This window comes from Pipra filicauda, unplaced genomic scaffold, assembly GCF_003945595.2.
Source record: "Pipra filicauda isolate LSUMZ 115617 unplaced genomic scaffold, ASM394559v2 scaffold394_size754893_pilon, whole genome shotgun sequence".
Lineage (NCBI taxonomy): Eukaryota > Metazoa > Chordata > Aves > Passeriformes > Pipridae > Pipra > Pipra filicauda.
The window spans coordinates 95,989-123,766 of NW_024104525.1; the positions used below are offsets into that span (position 1 = coordinate 95,989).

Here is a 27,778-nt window from a genome sequence, read left to right on the forward strand (position 1 = left end):
CCTCACAGTCCAAGTGCCAGCAAGTCTCGCTCTTCCTCTTGAATCTTTGGCTCCTGATGTGGCTCTGTGTCCACTCACCTGGCTAGTGCCATCGGACTTCATGCCCTTTGTTATGCAAGGAGTTGGCTTGGCAGTTCATGACCTCTTGACTCCTAGCTAGAGCTCAATCTGCATCTCAGTCTGCATCTTGAATTGCAGCTTGCAAAATGAGCTACCTGCACCAGATGTATTCCTCAACAGTTGCAAGGGACCTTAAAGCTTCCTCACAGGAGAGTCGCTCCATCCCTCTCATCAACTTGGTGGCCCTCCTCTGGACTTGCTTTAACAGGTGGATGTCCTTCCTGCATTGGGAGCCCCAGAGCTGGACACAGTACTCCAGGGTCTCACTAGAGTGAAGTAGAGGGTCTGTAGTGGGTTGACCTTGCATACAGATGTATACATTTGCATTAACTACTATCCCCTGTCCTTTTACAGATAGCTATTATTTTCCCATTTCATGGGCTTTGTCCACCACTCCAGATGTTCAAAACCAGGCCATGACTGGGACGTCATTTCATCAGGATGGGTGGTCAGGACAGAAGCAGCAGGACACTCAATCATTGGACACTACCATAGCCCAGCTTGGGGCATTGTCACACTCTCCTTGTGCCTCGCAAAATTCACTCTTCATTGGTTCATGTCATTCCTGCAACGTACAATTTACACCACAGATTATTTTTCCCCCAAGGTTAAATCTCCTTGAGGCACACACCAGGTCTCCCCATCCTGCTGCATTACCCATCAAGTACACCCAGGTCCTTGAGCAAAGACAATCCCACGAATGGGTTTGCCTTTTCCCATGGGAGGAGAAATCCACACTCAGCTTCCCTGTGTGTAGTATGGGGAGCTTACCTCCCCCCTCAGTATGCAGGGGTTTTGTTTGGTTGGGACCAGGGCAGTTAGCAGATCCTCTAGTGTAAATCAATCAGCCAGCTGACTTCTGCTAAATTAGCATCTCAGTGCTTCCATGCCTCATTGCCTAATGCTCTTAACATAGTCTGCAGTAGTCCATTATACCTCTCAATTTTTCTAGAGGCTTGTGGGTGATAGGAGATGGGATATATCCACTCGATGCCATGTTTCTTTGCCCAAGAGTTTATAAGGTTATTTCGAAAGTGAGCCTGTCTGATTCAATTCTTTGTAGAGTGCCGTGTTGCTACAAAATGTACCTTTCAAGGCCTAAGACAGTGTTTTGAGCAGTGGCCTGGTTTACAGGATCTGATTCCAGTCAACCAGTAGTTGCTTCACTGTGGTATGTAACACTTACCTTGGCGTCAGTTTGCCAGGCCTCGCCATATCAGAAATTCCAGTTCCCTCTATTCCAGGGAAATTTTACATGTGTAGCTCTCTTCATTGCAGCACATTTCTCATTCATGAATGATCTGTGTGATGGACTCCATGGTCACGACCCCATGGATCATGAGCCCATTGTTGCATCTCTTCCTAGATGTCCTGATACTTCATGGGCCCATTTGGCTATAAATAGCTCACTCTTCTCCCAGTCTAGTTCTATCTGTGCTATTTCAATTTTGGCAGCCTTATATACCTGCTTATTGTTCTAATGTTCTTCAGTGGCACGACTTTTGGGCATGTGAGCATCTACCTGATGTACCTTCAGAGTCATATTTTCCACTTGTGCAGCGATGTCCTGCCACAATGCAGCAGCCCAGATGGGTTTACCCCTGTGTTGCCAATTGGCCTTCTTCCATTGCTGCTGTGAAAAATAGAAACCCAGTCGGGCAATTTCCAATCAGAGTTTTATTATATGATAAAAGCAAATTCAGCGCTGGGTGATCAGGGAAGGGGTTCAACAACTCCCAACGCCTGTCACACCCAAAGAAGACATTTGTTCTACATTTATTTCCAGCTACTACATGAATATTCATTATACATAAGTATAAACATTACACATTGTTAGGTACATGAGTATAAACATTACACATTGTTAGGTCAGACATTCCACAGATATTTCTTAACAAGAATGTTATCTATAAGCATCCATAATGTATTGTTAAATCAGACTTTCAGCAGATGTTCGCTTGTTATCTATACAAAGTTATAAATTTTAAGAAAGGTGCTATTATCTAGCTAACTAAACAAAATTCTCTCACTATAAATCCTATACAAGGTAAAAGGGAGGTAACTTGTTTTATCTCTTTATAGGGGCCCAATTAAGTTTTACGACTTGTTTTTCTTTTCTCTCCAGGTCATATTGACCTTACACTGTTTTCTCTTAATTAGCTCGAATCATTTTCTCAGTTTATCACACTGCCATGCTCACAGGGCATTAGCCACCATCCAGGAGTCAGTATAGAAGTATAGTACAGGCCGCTTTTCTTGTTCAGCAATCTTAAGGGCTAGTTAGATGGCTTTCACTTCTGCGAACTGGCTTGACTTGCCCTCTTCAGTGGTCTCAATGACTTGTCGTGTGGAACTCCATGCAGCAGCTTTCCACCTCTGATGGTTTCCTACCACATGGCAAGATCCATCAGTAAATAGAGCATAGCCTCTTTCGTCTTCCGATAACTCATTATATGGTGGTGTTTCTTGAGCACAAGTCACCTCCTCAGGCAGTGCTCCAAAATCTCTGCCTTTTCTTCAGTCCATAATTTCTTCCAGGATTCCCAGAAAACTGGGTTTTCCCATTCAGGCTCATTGTGTGATCAAAGCTACTCACTTATTCCACTGCTTACGTAATGTATTGAGGGGATGTTCCCTTTGAACATCCAGTGCAGCACAGGCAAACACAGTGCCAAGAGGAGACATGCTTCTGTCCCAACAACTTCTGAGGTGCCTCGAACCCCCTCATAGGCTGCTAATATCTGCTTTTCAGTTGGCATGTAGTGGGCCTCTGATCCTCAATAACTCTGGCTCCAAAACCACAGGGTTTCTCCTGATGTTCTTTGCTAGAGGCTCCAGTTGAGACCATGTTCCCCAGCTGCAGCGGAGAGGATATTTTGTGTGGTTGGTCCTGTTCAAACAGGTCCCAGAGCTACCACACGGGCCATCTCTTGTTTGATCTGATCAAAGGCTTGTTGTTGTTCAAGGCCCCACTTCAAATCGTTCTTCTTCTGGGTGACTCGATAGAGGAGCTCACAATGTGTATCCTCCAGAATCCTACAAGGCTTAGGAAAGCTTGTATTTCCCTCTTGTTAGCCCGTGAAGACATCGTTCCTATTTTGTTAACCACACCCATAGGCATATGATGGCGTCCATCCTGCCATTTTACTCCCAAGAACGGAATCTCTTGTGCAGGTCCTTTGCTTTTCTTTACGGCAAACCCAGCTTTAAGAAGATTCTGAATTATTCTTTTTCCCTTCTCAAATGCTTCTGCTTTACTGCCCCACACAACGATGTCATTAAATTGTAGGTGTTCGGGAGCATCACCAAGTCTGGTACAGCTTGGATCAATTCAGTCCATGGAAGATGGTAGGGCTTTGTTTGCACCTCTGGGCAGTCAATTCCAGGTGTGTTGGACACCCCTCCATGTGAAAGCAAACTGTGATCTGCACTCTGCTGCCAGAGGAATTGAGAAAAATGATTTGGCAGTGTCAGCTGTAGCCCACCATTTGGCTGCCTTCGACTCCAGCTCACAATGGAACTCCTAACATGTCCAGCACAGCAGTGCTCAGTGTTACCTTGTTTAGGCCACGATAGTCTACTGTTAATCTCCACCCTCCATCAGACTTTTGCACTGGCCACAATGGCACCATTAAAAGGCAAGGGAGTCTTGCTGATCATGTCTTGGCTTTCCAGTTGATTAGTCAGCTCATGGATGGCAGCCACGGTTTGTGCAGTATTGCCTCCAGTGCACTGTCCTGGTAGCAGCTGGCACTCAGTGGTCTTCAACTTGCAGCAATCCCATGATGAAGAGACCTTCTGAGAGGCCAGACAGGGTAGATAGCTGCCTGATCTTTTCTGTATTCACAGTAGCTACAACAAAAGCCCATCAGTACGACTTTGGACTCTTGAAATACCTTCTCCTGACGTAACCGATGCCAAGGATACAAGGGGCCTCTGGGCCAGTCACAATAGGGTGCTTTTCCCACTTGTCCGCTGCTGTGCTCATGTCGGCCTCTAATACAGACAATTTTTGGCATCCTCCTGTCACTCCAGAGGTCCAGATGGGTTCTGCACTCCTGTGTCTTGATGGCATCAGTGTGCACTGTGCACCCATATCTACCAAAGCTCTATACCTCTGTGGATCCTATGTGCCAGGTTATCAAATCCACACAGTCCAGTAGGCCCTGTCATCCCTTTCCTCCTCCTGGCTGAAGGCAGGGACCCTCTATTCCTGTTCCTGGTTAGAGTATTCACTGTCTGACCTTTGTGATGCCAGATCAGAAGTCCCCTCACCAGGATCAAAGGAGTTGATTTAAGTCCTTTCATGTATGGGAGGTCGCTGATTGCTTTCTTGGATCTCTGTGGCAACTACATTGACAGCCTTCTTGGATAACCCCTTCTTAACAGTTCTATTTCCTCTCAATTCACATACCCGGGCTTCCAGCTTAAAGGTGGGTTTGCCATCCCACTTCCTTTTGTCTTCCCTGTGGTCATGCAGAAAGAACCAGAGTTCACTACATGGCCTGTGCTTGGGGCTTCCTTTCCCTCTGACTGGGGAGGGGACCGATCTCGGGCTGCCCTTGAGGGCTGAGGTGCTGGCCCGTGGGAATGAGGAAGTGCCTAGAGTTTATTCTATGTTTTGAAGCCAGGAGGACATCACCTCTACAGCTGGTGAACCCATCTTTGGGTAATATGATGCCACCAGGCTGTTGGAATATGATGCAGGGGCATTTTGAACCACCTTCCTCCACCTGGCCTTTGTACAAGGTCCATCCTCTGGATCTTTAGGGGTGTTATCATGTCCTAGATTACTATAGATGACTTCTCATTAGCACTGCTAGTTCTCTCAAGTACTGGATACCTTTATCTGGAGTGGTCCACTTTCTTGGGAAGTTCACAAGATCTTCCTTAAATGTGTATCTTGCCCTCACGCTTGAGACGAGCCATCTCCTGAGACTGCAAATTGCTGCCTCTTTTCCAATGCCTCTTTAGCAAGGGATCCCAGCTCTTTGGCTTCATGACCTTCTGATTGCTGACTGTAGGCCTTGTTATTCCAGCATCAACATACAGAATCACCTCCATTGACCTGCTGGCCATGCTCCTTTTGATGCAGCCCAGGAGACAGTTGCCAGCTCATGTCCAGCCTCTCATCCACCGGCCCCTGAACTCCTTCTTGGCGGGGCTGCTCTTGATCATCCTCCAGCCTGTACTGATACCAGCGGCTGCCCTTATCCAGGTGCAGCACCTTGCAGTTGGTCGTTAAACAGTGGGATATTCCCATTGGCCCACTTCTTGAGCTTGTCCAGATCCCTCTGCGTGGCATCTCATCCCTCAGTTGTGTCAACCACACCACTCAGCTTGGTGTCATCTGCAAATCTGGAGGAGTCTATTTTTTGATTATTTTTAAAACTTCATTTTAATGTTTAATTTTTTAATAAATTGTTTATAGTAGTAATGTTTAGCTGTATACCCTTTACCTAACAAAGTCTTCCATTTAATTTAACCTTTTTTTATATAAAGATTTACAGTTAAATCAGTCTTTGATGACAATCATTGAAGGAAGTCAGTTACTTTCTATGGAAGTTGTGAAATAAAGTTCTGAAGTTGAGCCAGCCCAGTGGCATGACCTAACAGTAATTACTCAGGGATATGAGAACTGTCCAGTAGAATCTTGCACTAAAGGCAAAGATAACATGCCATCAAGAAGTCAATCCAGTGGCTCAGGAAAGTACAAGTAGGTGATCCTCCTGCTATCTGTTCATTATCTACAAGTTGAGTAGGTTTGAAATGCTTCATTGTGCATAGCATGTAAAAGAATTTGTGTTTAAAAGTTCCAAAACAGATAAATGGCAAAAAGCTTTAAAGAAGAATTAGGTGGAATGTATGAAACTGGAGTTATATCTTGTTTTGTGGAGTTATTTGTAACGACCAACTTCTTATATGTGAAATATAAATTAATTGCAGATTATCACTCATTTTTAAGTTACTAAATTAAATTTTAAAGCTTTTAACTCATAATAGCAAATTAATCCAAAAACTATTCTTCTAAAAAAACCTACAGTTAAAATATTGTTAAGACAACTGATACTATATCAGCTGCAGTGCTGAAAAAGGTTTTCACCCAAATCAGATGAACTTGCAATTGATTGGGTTAAACATCCAAACACTATATTATGTGTTATATCCCACGTTTTGTTTTTAAAACAAAGTTCTGTATTAAACCACATTTCTGAATAGAGGTTATCCAGATGGGTAGGTGCTTATTTTAAAGTACTACTTTAAAGTTATTGCAGCAGTTTGATCCAAGAAATAGTATCTTTTCAGGAGTATTTGTTAGTCTTATGGATTTTTTCAAGCTGTGCTTTTTGTATGTATAAAACTCATTCAGTTGGGATTTATTGTATTTAGCACAAATTGTTCTTTTAAAAAGAACTTGAAAAACTTTGTATATCTGGACCAATAAGTGTTTGAGTAAAATCTTTGTTTTTCTTTAAAAACAAAGCCTGTTCTTTTTTGTTTTGTTAAATTTACATGTTTGGGTTTTTTTCCCCATTGCTAAAACAGCCAGCTCTGACTAGATGGCATTCTGTTTTCCAAGGCTCTTGGTATAAAAAGTTATTTTAGCTTTAGGTAAAATCAGGTTACTTTTCAGTGTATTAGAATATATGTGAAAACATAATTGGCTGAAAGTGTAGAATAAAGTATTTGATTTTGTTTCAAATGGTCAGCTTATGAAAGACGAATAGATCATTTAGGTGAACAGATATGATTAAACTTTTAAAAAACTCAAACCCTCACGGCAGAAAGGTGGCACAGGGAGTGTTTTTTAAGACAGTGCTGAACAAGTTGGTTACGTCAAAACAAATGCAACTTGCTGAAGCTGTGCATAGAGATGTTCAGTACAGTGCAGCTCACCTGTCCTGTACTTTTGGCGGTCTGTGATACCAGTGCCTTACAGGTTTACTGCAGGTGTTGGGAGATGTGCTGGCAGCAGCGCTGTCCTGTTTGCGCAGAGTTCCAGATGGGATTCCCAAGCTGTGTGTGAACTCAGCAGTGCCTGCATAGCTCTGAGACTCATTATGTTGTCTACTCCCTTGCTTCTTTTATTGCAGAACAAAATCTGAATTTCAGGAAGATTAAAACATGACACTTCTGTAACAGTGCATTCTTACTGTATTTTTCTTTTTCCTTGAGCATTTCAAGAACTGTGCAGCTGCAAGTCTGTCTTTCCACTAATGTCAGTCTGGTGCAGAGCAAGGGCCTCTGTCATAGGGCAGCATCACTGCTCATTGACTGCCTGTCAGATCAGAGCTGTCTCCTTCAAAAGTAAGCTGAGCCATCCTCTTAAATCACCAAATCTACCACAGAACAGTGAAGGATTCATATACTATACATCCAGATTTTATGCCATATTAATTTTCAGTACATTTTCCTGTGTCTAGCATACCATTACTCACTTAGTGCAATCACTGATTCTCTTGCCCAAGATGGACTTGTATGAATAAAGGCTTTCTAAATGCTCCAGTTCCTACAGTCACTTGTGGTCTGACTGGGACCTAGAGTTTTCCATGGCCAATCTCTTTCAAAGAGAAGAATGGCAGATGACAAGGGAAAGAGCTCTTAAATCAGAAATTTCTTTATTAACAGTAAAACACAAGACGTGAATAATCCCTTTTACAATAGAATAATTTCAGCCAAAGAAAATGGAGTGTGTTAAAAAGTGTATTGTTCAAACATCAGACTAAATGTGTTGACTTCAGAATGCCTCAAATCAAATGCAGCAGAAGGAATGGTTGTGAAAATGTCCACTTGGTTAGCAGTCATTACATCTTTCTTGATACGACACAGCATGGAATAGACTACGCTGGGGCTGAGTGGAGTACTCGGAGCTGCCCTGATCTCTCGGGCTCCTGAAGCTATGTCTTGAGATTTTTCATTCTCAAGAAGCAAGAGTCCAAGTATTGTTCTTTATACAGCAATCTATGCTGGTTTACAGAATATCATGAACGGTGAATAATACTTGTGGATGGTGCAGATGTTTTGCTTTGCTTCTGGTGGAAAAGAGAGGGCAGAATTGTTCATAGACAGAAGCGACTGTTAAATCTAGGCATGACTCACAGTGCTTTTCTGCACCAGACTGATAGCTTGTATTTAACACAACCTCCCCCCCCCCCCCACCTTGCTCAAATCCACCATTTCAACCCCTTGACTGCATAGAACTTTGCAACCTTATGGCTTCATTGTTCCACACTAAGAGGCCTGTTTCTTCACTTTCTTGTCTCACTTCTCAGCCCCATTTATATCACAGAAGTGATGCTGAAGTGAGGGTTTAAATTGCTAACACTGACTTATTTGCAGAAAGTGTGCTGTGGTACATTTAGCTTGTACTTTAGAAGTACTTTAAATCATTAAAAACTCCCAATTGCTTGAGTAAGTAAAGAAAATTTATCTAAATGTGCATTATCTCTGCTCATCATTATGTTTGTTCCCTTGCTCTCTTGTTCGCAAAGCTTCTCATGGACATAACTGTGAACTAATAAGACAACACACACTTTAGCATCAAATAAACCACCTTGAAATACAATTTGCTCACTCACTACTGTGAAAGTGCAAGGGGTCAGACTTTACCAAGTTTTTTTTAGCTTTTCTTTGCTGATGAGGTCTGTATTTAAAATTATTAAGTGGTTGGTCTATTTCATCCTATGCTATTCATATGCAATATTATTTGAATACTAACACAGAATATAAAATAGCAGCATCCATGGATAATAAAAACACCATGACTGAAGATCTAAAATCTGTTCACAATTAGCTGCAAATGTTCACATTGATTATAATCAAAGAGTAGCTGACTCTGGAGGATGTAGTGGTTATGTCTAACTTGTGTAAGAGACATGGCCTGTAAATTAGATTTGTTATCTGTACAGGCACCGTTTGCAAGCATGGCCCAGGTGCAAGTGCAGGTGTCCTCTTGGTAGGACTCTCATGCACCTCACCTCCCTGACAGGGAAGTGGGGCATCAATATGGCAATGTAATGTAAGGCACGGCTGGGCAAGCTGTCTGGAAAGCCCTGGAGTGAACAGGTAACAGGATTCTGGCTGCTCCTGCCCATTTGGAGCTTTCCATGAAGAGATAATGGATACAAACCAAAGGCTGTTGTATGTGCTGGTGCCCAACATGTAGAAGTGTCTGTCTGCACTAGAGACACAAAAGGATTTCTCTCAGCTGAACAAAGACTAAATGCCCTCTCAGGCTTCCTGTGTCTTGCAGTAAGGTACTCCTGAAGCTGCAATGAGGAAGAAGCCCTGTTTCAATGGGGGCAGTGAAACCTCCAGGTTGAGAAGCTTTTCATTCACAGATCTAAAGTCTCATATAATCTCTCTCCCTGCTGCAAGATGGGACCGACTCTTGTCAAACTCTTTTTTGATGGTGACCTGACCTCTTAGTTGCTCTCAAGGAAGCACATTTGTCCATTCTTAAGTACTGATAAAAATGAGTCCCCATGAAAGCTCCTGCTGACTCCATTTTCCTTTGGGCACTGCAATTTCCCACCTATGCATGAAGTGAGCTGGTTTATCACAATTCCCAGGTAGATGCTCTTATACAAACCACGTCTTTCAGTTGTGCAGTTTCTGTTCAGACTGCATCTTTCTTTGAGGAACACACACTGGATGTGCTTATAGTGTCCTTGAACATTTGCCCCAAAACTGAACTCATTAGTTTTGCAGCAAGGCAGAGGGTAATCTTTCAAGTGCAGTTCCCAGATGCAACCAGAGCCTACTTTCTGGATCACATGGGACACCATTTGCCCCAACTATCAAATGGCTTAATCAGGAATCTGGCACACTCAGGCTGGATGTACAGGAAGAACCACAGAGCAAGGATTGTCATACTCCAAGCTGCTCTAAAAGCAGGTCTTGACAATTTGGTTAGATGTGAATGTAAAAAGCTCTAGTGAACACAATAGCTGCCCAAGCACGTACTGCCTTGATACCTCCAGTAATGACCACTGAGTTTAGCTGGTCATATGCTCTCTCCTCCTCAGTCTCTTCAGCATCTCAGTGCATTTTTGGCTACTTAAACAACCACGAACTGTAAATCCTCTATAAAAATCTCAGCCCCTTCAGTGGGGCTTCCCCTCACTCAAAAGGGCTTGGTTTCAGCTGTCCAAGTAACAAACAGTCTGCTCTCCAGCTTTCTCCAGAGCAAGGAACTCTTGCCTTTGGCTTGGAGAGCACCTGGGACATCATCATCATCAAATGGTTTGGGTTGGAAGGGACCTTTAAAGATGATCAAGTCCTAACACCCTGCTATGGGCAGGGACACCTTCCACTAGACCAGGTTGCTCAAAGCCCCATCCAACCTGGCCTTGAACACTTCCAGGGATGGGGCATGCACAGCTTCTCTGGGCAACCTGTTCTAGTGCTGAGTACAGGGGAAGAATCACTTCCCTGGTCCTGCTGGCCACACTGTTCCTGATACAAGCCAGGATGCCATTGGCTGCCTTGGCCACCTGGGCACACTGCTGGCTCATGTTCAGCTCCCTGTCAATCCAAACTCCCTAGTACCTTTCTGCCTGGCTGCTCTCCAGCCACTCTGTGCCCATCCTGTAGCACTGCAGAGGGTTGTTGTGGCCAAAGTGCAGGACCCGGCACTTGGCCTTGTTGAACCTCATCCTGTTGGAATCAGACCATCTCTCCAGTCTGCCCAGGTCCCTCTGAAGAGCCCTCCTGCCTTCCAGCAGATCAACACTCCCCCCCAGCTTTGTGTCATCTGCAAATTTGCTAATGGTACACTCAATCCCCTCATCCAGATCATCAATAAAGATATTAAACTAGTGACCAGCCGCCAACTGGATGTAGCTCCGTTCACCACCACTCTCTGGGCCCGGCCATCCAGCCAGTTCTTAACTCAGCAGAGAGTGCCCCTGTCCAAGCCGTGGGCTGCCAGCTTTTCCAGGAGAATGCTATGGGAGACAGTGACAAAGGCTTTGCTGAAGTCCGGACAGACTATATCCACAACCTTCCCCTCATCTACCAGGTGGGTCACCTGATCATAAAAGGAGATCAGGTTGGTCAGACAGGACCTGCACTTCCTAAACCCGTGCTGACTGGGTCTGATCCCCTGTCCATCCTGTAGGTGCTGTGTGATTGCACTTAGGATGAACTGCTCCATAACCCTGCCGGGCACTGTAGTTTCCCAGGTCCTCCTTGCAGCTCTTTTTGTGGATTGGCGTGACATTCGCCAACTTCCAATCATCTGGGACCTCCCCAGTGAGCCAGGACTGTTGGTAGATGATGGAGAGCGGCTTGGCGAGCTCTTCCACTAGCTCCTTCATCACTCTAGGATGGATCCCATCTGGTCCCATAGACCTGTGAGGATCCAAATGGCTCAGCAGGTGGCTGAGGTTTCCTCCTGGATTAAAGAGGGACTATTCAGCTTCCTGTCTCTGTCTACCAGGTCTGGAGGCCAGTTGTCCTGAGGACAGCCTGCCTTCTTGTTGAAAACTGAGGCAAAGAAGGTGTTAAGTACCTCAGCCTTTTCCTCATCTTTGGTGACTTTGTTCCCCCATATGTCCAAAAAAGAATGGAGGTTTTCCTTGCCCCTCCTTTTGCTATTATGTATTTGTAGAAGCACTTTTTGTTGTCCTTCACAGAAGTGGCCAGACTGAGTTAAAATTGTGCCTTTGTCTAATTTTCTTTCTACATGACCTAACTATATTCCTAAACTCTTCATGAGTAGCCAGCCTTTTTTTCCATAGTTGGTAAGCTCTCTTTTTTCCCCTTATTTCCTTCATAATCTCCCTGTTCAGCCAGGCTGGTCGTCTTTCCCGCCAGCTTGCCTTTTGGCACACTGGGACAGCCTGCTCCTGTGCGTTCCAGACTTCCTTCTAGAAGCATGTCCATTTCTCCTGGACCCCCTTGTTTTCAAGGGCTGTTTCCCAAGGTACCCTCTGAACCAGTCTTCTGAGTAGGCCGAAATCTGCCCTCTGGAATTCCAGGGTAGAAGTTTTATTGATGGCCCTCTTTGTGTCCCTGAGTACTGAAAACTCTATTATTTCATGGTGATTGTGCCCCAGATGGCCTCTGACCACCACATCTCCCACCAGCCCCTCTCTGTTTGGGAACAGAAGGTCTAGTGGGGCCCCATCCCTGGTAGGCTCATTTATCAGCTGAAGCAGGAAATTATCCTCTATACACTCTAGGAATCTCCTAGACTGCCTCTTCCCCACTGTGTTGAGTTCCCAGCAGACATCCAGCAGGTTGAAGTCACCCACAAGAACAAGGGCTGGCGATTTTGAGACATCTGCCAGCTGCTTGTAGAATAATTCATCACCCTCTTCATCCTGACTGGGGGGTCTATAACAAACAGACTCTCACCGGGATGTCAGCCTTGTTGGCCTTCCCCCTGATTCTGATCCACAGGCACTCATCCTTATCATTACTGACTCTAGGTTCTAGAGTGTCAAGAGACTCTCTAACATATAGAGCCACCCCTCCACCTCACCTATCCCTTATGAAGAGCTTGTAGCTACCCATGGCAGCACTCCGGTCATGCAAGTCATCCCACCCCGTTTCTGTGATGGCGACTACGTCATAGCTTTCCTGCTGCATGATGACTTCCAGCTCCTCTTGCTTGTTACCCATACTGTGTGCTTTGGTGTACATGCATTTCACCTGGGCTGCTGATATCACTCCTAACCCTGGCTTTCTACCCTTAGGCTCATCTCTGGAGAGCCTGGTTTCAAACCCTTCCCCTTTCAAACCTAGTTTAAAGCCCTCCTGATCAGCCCCAACAACTTATGGGCTAGAGTCCTTTTGCCCTTGCTAGATAGATGAAGCTCGTCTGACTCTAGAAGGCTAGGTACCATAGAATTTGCCCCATGGTCAAAGAAACCAAAATTCTGCTGGTGGCACCAACCCTTTAGCCACCTATTGATAAGACGGGTTTTCCTACTCCTCATTCATCTCTGCTACTGCAGGAACTGAGGCGAACACCACCTGTGCTCCTGTCCCATTAACTAATCGACCCAGTGCCTTGAAGTCCTTTTTAATTAGCCTGGTACCTCTTTCATTTATGTCATCACTGCCAGCCTGGACCATGACCAGCAGTGTATAACAATCAGAGGGCCGGATTAGCTCAGGGAGTCTCCTACTAATATCCCTCACCCAGGCCCCAGGAAGGCAGCAGACACCCCTAGGGGATGGGTCCGGTCAGCATATAGGGCCTTCCGTTCCCCTCAGAAGGGAGCCGCCTACTACAACTACCCTTCTTTTTTTCTTTATAGCTCTGGTTGTGATCCATCTAGTAGATGGGGTGCAACCAGGAGACCCTCCAGACAGATTCTCTTCTTGACTGCCCTCTGCCTGACTCTCTGGGTCCAGGGCCTCACACCTGTTCTTTAAGGGCACCCGGGGAGGTGATGGTGGTCTCTCTGGTTTCCATTCCCCCCCATCTACTTTTTGCTCCATCTGCCTGATGGCAGGAGGGGCAGGGCTTCACCGTCTCCTGCTGGACTTTGTTTGGGGTTGAAAGGGTATGACTCCACCAGCCTATTTCCCTTTCACGCTCCCTAATACTTCTTAGCCTCTCTACTTCTTCCTTGAGCTCTGCCACTAAGCAAAGCAAATCATTTACCTGCTCACATCGTACACAGGTGTCTCTCACACTGTCCTCTGGTACTAACGCCAGGCTCAGACACTCCATGCAGCCAGAGACCTGAACAGCCACATCCTTCTCAGGGGGTTCTGTCTGGGTTAGCACACTCCCCCTGATAGCAGCACCAGCAGCTTTTGCTCATTTGTAAACCATTGCTGGGTCTAGTTGACTTGCAGGAAAAAACAAACCACAGCCACCCACCTACGTCACAATCCACCAGAGAGAGCTGGGAGGGTGGCTGTGCCCTTCCTGCTTCCCCTGCCTGTGCGAACTGCCATGCCACAACCTCACTGATGTGCCACATCCCTGTTTGCCTGCTCCAGGTCACTTACACTCCCTGGAGCACTTTAAATCTCCAGGAAACTACCTTGGCTCCACCCCCTGGTCAGCTGATTGTAGTCTCCCGTGAGCGAGTTTAAATCTCTCAGGAAGACTACCTCCAAAGCTTGAGTATTAGTGAGTACATTTAAAGGCCTTAAATTGCTACAGGTGGATAGGTTTATGAAGACCTTTCAGCAGCAAATATCTCCTTCCAAAATGGGGAGACATTAGAGATACAAAGTTACATTGCTGTAAATTAAGAGAAACCTGAATTTTTAACCAAGTTCAATTCACATATACTAAAGAAGCCTGTAAAAGAAACTTTGTTCAAAAAGAAAGGGAAATAAATGGTTTAATAACCTTACTTTTTATCTCTGCATCTGGGCAGGGATTATCTTCCTATTTACTTGTTTTCCTCATTCACTATTATCACTTCTCTGTGAGCTCTCCCCTTCACTTGGGAAGGAGCTGCCAGCTTCTCTGTGTTTGCACAGCATTCCACATGGTGGGATAAGTCCCCAGAGGCCACCAAAACAGGAAGAAATAGTTGACACAGCGATACCAGCCTTCCTAAAGGCTAACAACTCTGTGATGGCCATTGGCTTCAATTGCCCAGAATCAGGTGCTTTGATCCAATTTCTGACAAATAGTTATATTTGCTGAAATTCATTTCATTCTAATACCGATGTTTTAAATAGGTCAGAAGAATCATGCTTCAGAGATTCCTCTTTACTTATTAGTAAGGTAGTATTAAGGTGACTGCCTTAAATGAGATGCATGTATGGACTGCATGGAAGCCAAATTCCATTCATATAAGGATTACTATAAAAGTAGACATACAGGAAAGAAAGAACTGCTCTGATTTTACCAACTTTTATTCAAACAACACAGACACTTAACTGAGCAAGCATCGTTATTAGGCTGGGAAAGCTACCACATCTTCCTTAGGGTCCACCTCATCTACTTTTGGAATGTCCAGTGTAGCAGTCCACATTTGCGCTAGAGACACAAGTTCCCCTTATACTCAGTGGGAAAACATAAGCATGCCCAAAGTACATTTTCACCTACTTGAAATGCCTGTCTTATGATGAAATGAATGATGTCCCAAAAGGACCTGTTTCTCTTCACTGGCCTATTTTTCAGCATTGGCAGAAACTGGGTTCTGGAGCTGCGCAAGAGCAGATACACCTCAGAACATCTTTTTGCTCTCTGTGAGGAAGATGACAATGCTGGGAATGTCTTCTCTCTATAAAAGCTTCTCTCTATATTAGAAGGGAAGGAGGTTTCAGCCTAAAAGACAAGGGGGAACCTAGGATAAAGGACAGAGCTAGATCCTAGACAGGAGAGGTGATTTTCTCTGGTCCTTAGCTGCTAAGAAAGCAAAGAAATGAGCTACACACAAAGGTGCTCATCCTAGAGCAAAGGTGCTACTGGAGAAGAGGTGCAATAAACATGCTAAAAAACATGTTACCAGTACCTTGGTACAGGGTCACTGATGACAGAGGGAGCTGAGGAAAACGCATTTTTCCAAACTGATGTCTCTCAAGTCTGCTAAACAGTAAATGGCACACCTGGAATTTCTGTGTAATATTATTATTGTATTTCATTGCTGCAAGAGACTGTAAAGCTTTTCCTATCTCACAGTGACACCCATGACGTCAAATGGTGACAGAACAGGTTTCTTCGCATGTACAAATTTCATATACAACTTGCTATTACTGCTCAAACTTAACAATAATTTATCCTTCTGTGTCCTGCAAATTTCACAGGCAGCTGAAGATGCACTGAAATAACACTGTTACTTTACTTACTGTCTTTCCAGTGAATGTTATTTCCTTTGCATATGTGATATAGCTGAAGATTTCAGGCATCCTCTTCGACTTATGCAGCAAAATGTGTAGCACCAGATATTGTGTGAGAAGAAAAGAAACATTCTGTAAAACATTTTTTTTTCCTCATGATACTTCTAGTGTATTCCATGGAGGAATGAGATTGGAGAAGTTATCACTCTTTCTGATCCTTAAAGCAAAACAATTTTCAATGAACTTTTATGCCTTGAAAGAAATAATACTTGATTCTTTCGGCAAAATGATGGAGACAATCAAAATGTATTAAGAGTTTCACATGTCTCCTCCGAAAAGGTTACAAAGTGAACCTTTTTGTAAGGCTGGCTCTGTGGATGAGGGTATGGGCAATAGGTTTCCCTGTTTACAGAAGGAACACAGACAAGGTTCTGCACATCGATTCACTCTTTGCTTGTTCACGACTTACACTACCTCACCATCACCTGCAGGTAAGGCAAAAGCACAGCAAATGATGGAACCTGTATCTAAGATGAGAAACCATTTGTGGGGATGTATGGAGCAACTGGCAGGGAAGCCCTCTCTCTGTCGGACCCAAGTGATGCAGTCAGATCCCAAGGATTGGCCCAGTACAGGGGATGGCTGACTCCCATCTCCTTCTCATTGCATCCTGTGGGCATGGGGCTTCCTGCTCCCAGTATGGAGACTATCCCAAGAAGAATGATAAAGTAATTATTTGCTTCTTCAATGCACACTTCATTTCCCTTTTCTGAATCACAGTTCAAGCCCCTTTGAGGTGTACCCTTGATATCAGCACAGTATTCTATCTACAGACAGTCCTAACTTTAAAACAAACTACATCAATACTGTATCATGGATAGGATTCAGTTTACATGCCGGATACATATGCAAGTATGTATGTACTTTGCAAAAAAGCACTGGAAGTTAATTAGTTTTTTAACTCATAGGCCTATATTTCAATTATTATTTTTTTCTTAGGAGCTTGTTGCTTTTCAGTGCAGCAATACCGTACCCTACTGTGTCAACAGTAACAGATTACTTGGAGGTGTCCAGAATGCTCTGATAAGGCTCCAGTGCTGAGTATGTCCTGAGGGCTCTCTCCCCCTGCCAAATCCTAGGGGAGATGCAGGTGCCTCAGCTCCTCAGAGGATTTGTTGTCCCATCATGCTTTGCAGTAGGGAGTCAGACTGGAATTGCAATTTAGTCCTTCAGTTCACTAGATAAAAGTCATCTCTATGCATAAGTCCTGTGCACCATCTAAGGTCCACTTTTAGACCTGAAATTAGGATGTAAAATGGATATAAATGGCATAGAGATCTGACTTTGGTTGCCTGCAGAGGGGTGAATTTCACCTACTAGGAACAGCTACAGCCAGGTTTCCGAACCCACATGAAAGTGCTGAGAATTCGCACCATTTACTGGCTTGGCTGGGGAATGAAGATGCTCACAGGAAATGTTTGACACTTTTGCAGGAATTTGGCTTATTTTGCACTAGAGAACAGATATGCTATACCTGAATTTCTAAACTTGTTGTACTGGCATCAGAGTAACTAGAAACCACAAAATGCAGCATAAAAAAAAAAGAGAGTAGACTATGTATAGATATATTTACATCTACATACATCTACATATAGAAGCTTCTGTTCACTGGGAATTCTATAAGCCACTGCCTGCAATAGCATCCATCCTAAAGAAATTCTAGAGATGATTCTTAAGAGACTGAGGAGATGGGGTTGTGAGGTGAGCCCATCTGTGTCAGCACCTTATCCAGCCATTGCAACGGTCCATGCAGGTGGATCTCAATCCAGCAGGGCGTGCTTGTAACATCTTGGCGATGATACTCTGCTCCCCAGCCCTACAAAAGGACCAAAAAGTGAGCGGTTTTTTTTAAGAAAACCAAAACATTAAATCACAACTCCAGTGCTGACAGTCTTAACACAACTACAGGTAGTACACCACCCAAGTTCCCAAGATGTAATGCTTTGTCCTAGGGATAATTTTCTCCAGAAACTTTGCTACTTTTTAAGGTCATTGTTATCACAGTTACCTATATGGTTACTCTATGGTATTAAATTAAAAATATCTTCACACTTCCAAGTGCTGAAAACAACTGGCATGGAAAGGCCTGTTTCCAAGCTTGTTGCCTGCAAACAGCCCATGGGGAACGGTCCCTGCTGTTTGCACCCCAGAGACATGCCCAGGAAAGTCTGGCAGACTGCTGTCTGGCACAGATAAAAAGCAGGCCAGGCTCTTTCATAACATTTTAACAGGAACTGGGTATGATCCTGGGCACTGCTTCATGTATTGGTAGGGATGCATTGTATGAGTCTGAGACCCTAGAAGTTCTAGGTATTTATCTAAACCTCTGGAAACTTTCAGCAGTTCCTATGTACCATACCTAACCTATGTATAGATATATTTTCCATAGGTTTTCTATCCTTGAACATGTCCTCTTTTCCCACAGGAGTTCCCAGCTGCCCGCTGTGGGAAGTCCTGCAGTAATTTCTCCAGCTCTTTTGGTGCGACAAGGGATACAGAGCATCTGACAGAAGACGGGGATGTGGTGCTGGCAGGGAGAAAAGAGCCTGGAGCCCCCATGCCTCAAGGGACAGGTTTAGGTTACATATCAGGAAAAGATTTTTCACCCAGAGGGTGGTTGAGCAGTAGAACAGGCACGCCAGGGAAGTGGTCACAGCATCAAGCCTGTCTGAGTTCAAGAAGTGTTTGGACAACGCTTTCAGGCACATAGTATAACTCTCCTGTGAAGGGCCAGGAGTTGGACTCGATGATCCTCATGGGTCCCTTCCAACTCAGTATATTCTATGATTCTATGATTCAAGCAGGCTCAGTGTCTACCCCCTAAGCAGGTAGCCTGATTTCACAGCAACATGAGGTCTCCGAGTCACAGCCCAAAGTCTTGCAGCTCACCGGCTGTCTCACTGGCAGAACTGAACTGGGATTTCCACAGGGCAATGTGTAAAACATGGTCCCACTACAGGATGAGGATCTTCATTTGTGGGATGTTGATCAGACACTGAGTCTTACCTATCATTATGCTAGTCAGGCAGGTTGGTATTCTTGTCATGGAAAAAGGATGTGGAGGTATATTAAGAATGATGCCTGCCAAAAGCACTTAAATTGTAGACTGCTGAACAACTCCGACAAGTGAAGGTGCTAGAGCCCACTTCTTTAGATGTTCAGCTGCAAAATTAAGATCAACACCAAAACAGGATGCCATAATAAGTGGTCTGGATAAAATTCATTGCTACTAAGTAATGAAAAGGGGAAAGAAAGCAGAAGAGTAAAATATGGACCCACAAAAGCCCAGAGTACTTCTAAACAGGCAGCATTTTTCTGAACTGCAAAGCACGTATCAAGCTAGAAAGGGCCTGTGTTCACAGGACCTCAGACTGATGTTCTGTAAATGTTTGCATAAAATGCCAGTGCCGTCACACTCCTGAGATGATGAAGTTGCAAGTACTCAGCTGCAATGAAGATACACAGCCAGAAGGGCATTAGAGGAGCCGACGCACCTCTGCTGACTGGCAGAATGGAAAAGCCAGAGGAATGGCAATCGCAGGTTGAAAGTACAACCTGCCAGATTTGGGGGAGTCTGGCAGCGCATGCAGGCGGCTGGCCATCTCCCTCTGCTGGCAACTCCCAAACACTCCCAGTGATGTTGTCTCTGGCTGGAGCCCTGCCAGGGGAAACAGTAGGAGGACAAGGCCCCTGTGGCCCCTTGTATATCACTCTAGGGTCGCAGGTAGCCTCCTTTATCCCCAGGGTCAAAATGAACTCGGACTCTCTTAATGAGGGAATAAGATGAGCACAGCTTGCAAAGCTGTGACGGTGTTTTGCACAGATGGTAGGAAGAGGATACTAGTACCTCCACAGGGTCCTGCTGCTCCTGCCAGCCCTCCCTGCCTCCTGTGGGCAACAGCTCTCTCCAGCCCAGGCTCCAGCCATGTCCCAGAGTACTGAGTTACCTCATGCCATGGAACACAGTCGAGTCTGCTGGGTCTTCCCCTTAGCCCCAAGACTTGGGAAAATGTGTGAGGGGTTGTGCTGGGTTCAGACCTCAGCTTAGAGAAACTCTTCATCTCTACCCTTTGTGCTTCAGCTGCCTCAGCTGTGGAGAGGGGCCAACACCATCCTGCTTTGGTTATCAGAAGTGCTCAATGGATGAAAACTGCTCTCACTGATGGTACATCCACAACTGAGCTCCTAGCTGCTCTGTGGGCACACAAAGGACATCAGAGGGGACAAGACATTTACCTCCCTCTGTCCCATGTCCTGCCTCCAGAAGACAACACAGTCCTGGCAAGTTTCTCATGTCTTGGTCCCTCTCCATTGCTGTCTCCCAGCTGGTAGCTCAAGCATTGGTGGGGTAGGAGACAGGGTCTCCAGCCCTTTAGCTGTGCTCGTCCTGTGGGTTGTAGGTGACCAGCAGCATCTGGACACGAATCAGGGGAGAAGCCACAGCATCACCCTGCACCTGGGGGCTCTCTTGGGGGCTCTCTGACAGACAGCATGCCCCTATCTGCAACTGCATACCCAACATCCAGCGGCACTCCTGACCTCAGACTGAACACACAGGGGCTCACACCTTGGGAGAGAAATATTTTGAGAAGACTGAGTACAGGAAAAGGTATTCATAGGCCAGGAACAAAGAACCTAGATGAGATTTGCATAGCAATTTCCCAAAGGTCATGGGAAAGGTTTCAAAAGAACTCCAGGCACCTGGTCTTCTGGTGCCTGAGGCACTATAGTACCTGCTATTGTTTCAACAAAGCAAGATGATAATATGGCAGCAGCAATATAGAGTGCATCAACATCACCATTTCTGCTGCCATGCTGAGCATGGAGGCAGATAACACATCAAACAGACTGTCCCCAAGTTGCTGAGATAATGAAAATATTGCGTAACTGGCTACACCGCCTTTACAAACAACATGCCCATTCATGTCTTCCATTAATTAAAGAAAATGTTTGTTGAGTTTCTTGCTTTCCTTTTCCCCCCTAAAGTTTGCATGTGAACAAGATGTCAGCTCCTTCACAAGAACAAAGCAGCGGCATGGTGATGGGCATGGAGATTTTGGCTTGGACTCCTGGGAGAAGTTACAGAGCACTCTTAATGCTCTCAGAGACTTAAGGAGATGGGTCCCCAAGGATGGCTTGAAAAAGTCAGAAAGATGTGTAGGACTCAACTCATCTGCTCTGTAGAACATAAGGTAACTGGGCTCAAGCCTCAAGCAATTTTTCAGTATCTTAGAATTCAATCATCTTGATTCAGTCATTTGTATAGAAACAAATCTGCAAGACGAAAGCACATACACAAGCCATTTTTTATGGTACCTAGCAGGACCAACTGGCTTCTAATGGTGCAGCTCCTCTAGTTTGCAGGCTGAACATTGCTGCCAGCTCTCCCCAGCAGCACTATAGCAAGTCAGTCTAGCATATCTGCAAACAATCTTTAAATACCCACCATTCTTTGGGGTTTAGATGCTACAATAGGCACCTAAGTAAATTCTAAGTGCTAAAAGGAGTCAAGAGATCTCATTCTGGTGAGAAGGCCATTCAGAAAATTTGAGAAACTCCCACAAATATCACACAGATATCACACAGAGCAGTCAGACTGTGAAGTTCAGATATGAAAGACATCGAAACAGTAATTGCTTTGGTGGCCTCCTGTCTCTTCCAAGTAACAGAGAGAAGATCAGGTATTCTTTTTCTATTCTGCTTGCAAGAAGGCCTTCTGATCCTGTGGCTGGCCAGAGGGAACGTCATCAGAAATTACGACAATCTTTAGCCAGGGATCAGGCAGATGGCAAACAACAACTCCCTGCAAGCTAAGTGAGAGATGAAGAAGGATACAGTGTTTCTTGACTGAGACCATATATATCAGTCTATAGTACTGGTGAGACTGTAAATTAGCCTAGAGACATAAGGACATTCTTTTCAGACCTATGGTTCTATCAAGCTCTATTGCAAACCTGTAACAATATGAGAGATCACAACTGCCTAAGACATTTACATTTTGCTAAGCCCTTCCAAGTTGAGCTTTTTGTGCAATCAGTGGGGGAACTCCACCATGCATTCTCTGCCTATTTTCCACAGAGAGCCTATGGAATATCCAAATTTTGGAATCTAAGAAATTTCGAGGTTGACCTCAAAACTAATGATTGTAAGCACCTAGAAGTTTAAGGCAATACTGGAAAAGAGGCAGTCTGAATTGCTTCAGAAAGGATTTGATGGGAGCTAGAAAGTAACGGGATTTGCCTTTGCAGAAATGCAAGAGAAAACAAAGAATCCTTACTTTAACAAAGCTCATTCGAATAGTACACATCTTGGTCAGCTCATACACCACTTCAAAACCATGATTGACTGACTGGGCAAGCAGCTGGGCGAAGAGCTGGTTGTTGAAGATCTTGAGGCTGCAGCCACTGGGGATCTTGCAGACAGTGGCTGGGTGGAAACCATGCTGGTAGTTACAGTTGCGGCTTTGCACAAAAATACTGCTGTCACTGACACATTCGGCATAAACTTCCCCTCCAACGTAGTAAAGATGAACACCTTGAAAAAGAAAATGTAATGTGTATCATTTCTTCATTGTTCACAACACACTTTATACCAATAATTTTTTCTTTTATCCTGGCATACAAACCCAGGATCATTCCAGATACCTGGTACCTATACATTACCTTTTAGAAGACAGTAAAATGTGTGCATATCTATGTACCGTACAAGAGGCCACTAACATTAAGAGGAAAATATCATAAACACTATTTTGAGGTACCGGTCTAGAAAAAAAAAGTTTTGGAAGGCCGTATTTTTCTTTGTTTCTCAGTAAAACTTGGTTTACTTCTTTTACCCAACAGCACAGTACTTTATGACAGACACACATACATAAGTATCAAACACATGTCAACCATATACAAAGCATGAATCAAAACTATCCAAGAACTGAAAAATCAGTATTACATTACATACACATTGAAGTGTATTTTCTCTGCTGAGAACATGCACGCTGACCAAGACCCACTTCACTGCATGCTGTTATTTTACTACAGGATCCTATGTCATACAGTTAAAACACAGCATAGTGTGTACTTAAAATAGCTTTTCTGTATTTTGCTTTATCCATCACATCAGAACCGAGTATTTGCATTTACATGATGTGACTGACTCGTCAGATCCTGTTCCAAGTGACCTTTAGCAAGAAAAGGACTGATTTTATTCTGAACTTTCCAGTGCCCAAGTGACTTACCAACACTAACCTTCAAATTTTGACTGTGCCTTGGGGAAATGAAGGTGGAAGCAGTTCTATCCATTCAAATACTCTGATCCCCTCAGGATATCTGCTTGCATGAAAATATACCTAAATTGGTGTGAGAATTTATCTTAGCCTAATTCAGTAACCTTAAAGTTAGGGATCTTGTGTAAGCTAATTGTGTAGACACCTTTCCTAGCTGATAGATGATGAGAGGCATTGTGACCAGATGATTCATTCCATCCGCTACAGAGTGCAGGCTTACAGCCAGTTTAACCGCATGGAAGTCTGTGTAGGTGCTGAAAAGGCTCTCCCATTCCCTACCCCTGCTGTTTCTTCTCACACCTGCTTTCGTGCTGGCAGCAATGGCTGAGGATCGGGAACCAGCTAATAAACTTCAAACCAAACCAACCAAACAAAATCTATTTGCAGTGAGATCTTCATCAGTGCAAGCGCGGCAATAGGGACCCAGCCTGCTTAAACGTGAGCATGAAGCCACACCCTAAAAGGGGCCAAGTCATCCTGTGAAAATGCCCAGGCAGTCACCTTTCCCATGGCTGGATTAGGGGAAATGAACCCCTCCCATAGCCAAGAGAGGTGGAAGAACTCAATTCTTTGTTCTCATAAAAACCACCACTAAATAAAAGTAAAATCCTCCTCTCTATTCCCAGGTATGGCATTCAAACACTTACATACAAATGTACATTTTCACAGAGCCTCAGTGGACTGCCTCCAAACCTAGTGATAACTATGCTTTAATAATGCAGTTGAAATTACTTTTATTCCTGGTGTCTTTCATAAAAAGATTGGTTACATATTCCCAGTCTGTTCATCATTCTGTGATCATAACAACAAGGGGTAGCAGCACATCCCCAGGACAAAACCAGCCTCTAAACAGAAGTGGGAAAAGCTCAGGGAAAAGCAGGTTGAGTGGGAAAGGAATCTGGGAAGATTATGTTCTCCCACAGTTTTCCAGGGTGACTCAGACAGGAACCTTTAAGTCTGTCTTCAAGCCACCACTTGACTTCTATGCACCCACAAGATCTCAAATGAGATGTGAGTGGCAGGGGTGTGGCTTGAAATACACACTGGTGCTGCACTGGGAACACAAGCAAGGGGACAGCTCCATTCTACCAGTCTTCAGGTCTGCTCTGACTACGCCAGACACTGTGGGGTGCTGCACACTGTGACTGCTATTACTTGACCTACTCTCCTTTCCTTACCTTGGAAATGCATAAAAGGGAAGGACTGAAAACAGGAAGGACCTTGATGGAGTCCGTATAATTTTCTGAAATAATCAGATAGAGTGAGAACAGAGGGTAAGGAGAGAAGAATAAGGACATAAAAATTCACCACATTTCAAATCTTAAAGTGTGGCTACTGATTTAGGGTCACCACACTTTGTGGTACTAAGGTGAAAAATTTTTAAGGCTGGGTTTTTGAAGTATATTGAGTAACCCATTTTCTGGAAAAAATTAATTCTTTCAAAGGCATCGCCCACTCTGTCTGCTATAGTAACAAAACCACCGTTAGTCCCAAAAGCAGATGCTACAAATTGCTTTTTCCTTGTGGACTTTTTAAAAACAGTAAATACAGCAGTAATGAAATATCAGTATGTATTTCTGTTCTTCTAATATTCATTCATCAGAGGAAAGCACCCTCAAGGAAACCAAGCTGCTAGATACATATTTGTAGAAGACCAAATCAAGGGTCCATATGTTTTAGTGGGATTTCATTGCTCCACGCAGAAGCTGGAAATTCAGCAGTCTCCAAGCATCCACATCGTCTTGACACTGATCAAAAGTCCCCTTTTTGTCCTTGAAGTCTAACTGCTGAAACAGGTCCAATTGCTAGTAGATGTTGCATTGTGTTCTGGATTGTTTTTAGCTTTGATGTGGTATTTCCAGGAAACCGTTTCACGCTGATACACTAGATGACAATTCAATCGCATATCCTTATCCTACTGAGCTAATCTTGTTTACTCACTCTTTTTTCTCCCCTGTTAACATGTGACAACTGTATCCATTTCAGTAGCTTTCATCTGTCCACCATGCTTTTGAACTACACATTTTGCAGCTGCTCTTCTGCAGGCCTGTACTGGTGCCACTTATACTCCACTTGTATATGTTCTTTTAAGATTTACATAAACAGGCAAGAACAGTAAAATCACAGATCTCTGATACACTGAACTCCTCTCTGGGCAACCTGCTCCCTTCCCTTGGGCAGATTCCTAGTGTAGGACTTTAAAGGACTTTTAAGCAATGAAGACAGATCTTCAGATTTAAATGGATGAAGACCATTAGCATTTCCCTAATTTTATTTTTGTTCTGTCTGTTCCTCTTTTGGCGCAGAAAGTCACAGGATGTAACATCCTCAAATGACAGCTGGGATCTTTTGTCATTCTTTTAGGGCCAGGCTCATCTTTCATCTACATCCCTCTGACAACTTACACTGATAGGAAAGCTTTGCTTTATTTACTAAGTTAGAACTAGATGTACAACACATTTGCACCTCTCACAACGAACCACTATGACAGACACTTGTAGCATCACACTGGCTTCACACAGCACATCTGCAACACAAGTGCCTTCCCTCCCAGAGAAAAGTGCAAGAGTAAAGCACATCTCCTGCACCAGCCTTCAGGTTCACTGCTGTTTGCAAAAACTGTATCACATTTGTCTCAGAGCTTCCTTGTATTCAGTCATTCAACACTAGACTATCAAGAGCCAATTAAAATATTGCTCTAGGCCTGGGAAACAAGGTGAGGTTGACAAGATAATAGCAGTGGAACAATTAGAGTTAATTAGCCCAGTGAGAAATACATTCCCAAGTAGCTACTGGTGCGAGGCTGGGTTGGCAAGATAATGAGTCTAGACTGGATATACCAGAACATGAAAAGCTTCATCTGCATGGAGAAGTGGCTGGCACAGGGCTTCTGACTCACCATCACAGACAACAGTAAATTCTGCGAGAATATCAAGCCCTACACAGCCCCAGTGAGCTGGGGCAGACTGCGTGTGGTCACGCATGTCCAGGTGTGGTCTCTCACCAGCAGCATATGATTCTGCACACTGTACACCAGCAGTGGAGCATACAAAGAGAACCACCGGTGGGAGAACGGAAGCCTTAGTTTTACTGGTGAAAAGTTGGCAAAGCAGGGAATCAGACTGGTGGTGGCAGCGAGGGGGGGGGAAGCTACAAAGACAACTGTGGTAGAGTTCTTCAGCTAAGTAACTCAACTACTAAGTGTTTCATCCATTTCCCTTTGCTATTTGGTGGGAGGAGAATCAGCCCTCAGGCACCAGCAATTATCCTTGTAGTGGCATTTCAATGGCAATATTCCCAGTTGCCAGAAGCTCTAATAAATAAAATGAAAATACATACTGCTAAATCAGAACACATAACTGTAAACAACATTTTTCTCTTCACTGGCCAAGTAAATAGCTTTTGTAAGGAGTTACTCTGCTGCTTGTTATCCAGTCAGAAAAGAATCAGCTGCTTTTCTTCTATTTCAGAATAATCTCAGAGCTTTTATTTTAAGACAAGCGCATTTGACAAATCAGATAGGTCTGTTAATACAATATGTGGATCTTTTGAGTTCTGAATATTCCTGAAGAGAAGGGATTTCCTCTTACCTTTTCCTATGTGTCTCCTGGTGTTTTCTATAGTAGAGTTGCGGTTTACATTTGACAGCAGACCCAGGCAGAACCTGTTTTTGTTATTTGAGGGATCTGTAAATCCATCTATAAGGATGCTTCGAGAGGAAGCCTGGAAAGTCTCCCCTACACGGTTGTTGAGTTCATAGTAGGCAACTGAGCACCAGTGTTGGGGTTCCTCATAACAAACAGGCCGAAAGTCTGTAGGAAATAAAAGTTAGTCAGCTGCTTAGGTCTCAGTAATATTTTTTAAACAATCCTTCTCTGTTTTCTTTCCTCTCTCCCATTCTCAGCCCCCCATCTCTTCATCTAAACAGTCACTTATGTCATGCTTTATCTCAACAGCAGCTTCCCTTGCTTCTTAACTTTTTTTACTGAAGTCCCAAACATGCAAAAGTTTGATGCACCAGCTTAACTCTAACACATTGACATTCCTTGCTGAACTGGGGCCCAAATTATACACTGAAAATAGTAAGGGATACATCTGCTCTATACACCAGCAGGAGCTAGGGATGACAGATGGGCTCAAAGCAAGTCAAAACTAAGGCAAGCCTTCAGCCTAATACCAAACTCTGTAGTTCAGAAGTAATAAATCACTACCCCCACCTCCCATCCCCCATTCTCAATTTTTAGATGCTTTCAGGCTTTCTGCTTCCATGTGGGATCGTAAGCAGAAATGTCAGCAAGGTCATTTCTTTTGGATCTACCCATGCCCAGGTTTTCTAAGTCAGAGACAGACTGAAAAATGTAACAGAATCTCTGAGCCTCATTTTTCCTACAGAAATTAGAAGGAAACCTTATCCTGCCTGCTCACCACAGGCATGTAAGCCTGCCTGCCCTCAGAGCCTCTGTGCGTAACCTCTAATAAACTCCTAACTAATATTCAGTAGGATAGTGATCAGGGTGGTAAACTATGATAAAGAGATTAAAGTAGCTTGACAATTTA

The 27,778-nt window shown here is 44.1% G+C and overlaps 1 protein-coding gene across 2 annotated transcripts in view; it reads right to left on the reverse strand.

Moving 5' to 3' along the window:
• Nucleotides 1-14,942: 14,942 nt before the first annotated feature.
• Nucleotides 14,943-27,778, reverse strand: part of SMAD9 (SMAD family member 9) — a 37,346-nt gene continuing 24,510 nt past the window's right edge. For both annotated transcript variants that reach the window (XM_027713497.2, XM_027713495.2), the window contains exons 5-7: nt 26,812-27,033; nt 22,223-22,479; nt 14,943-17,761 (exon numbers count right to left, since the gene is read on the reverse strand). In XM_027713497.2, the coding sequence (XP_027569298.1) occupies nt 17,618-17,761; nt 22,223-22,479; nt 26,812-27,033 (623 nt within the window). In that variant the 3' untranslated portion in view covers nt 14,943-17,617. The remainder of the gene's footprint in view (nt 17,762-22,222; nt 22,480-26,811; nt 27,034-27,778) is intronic.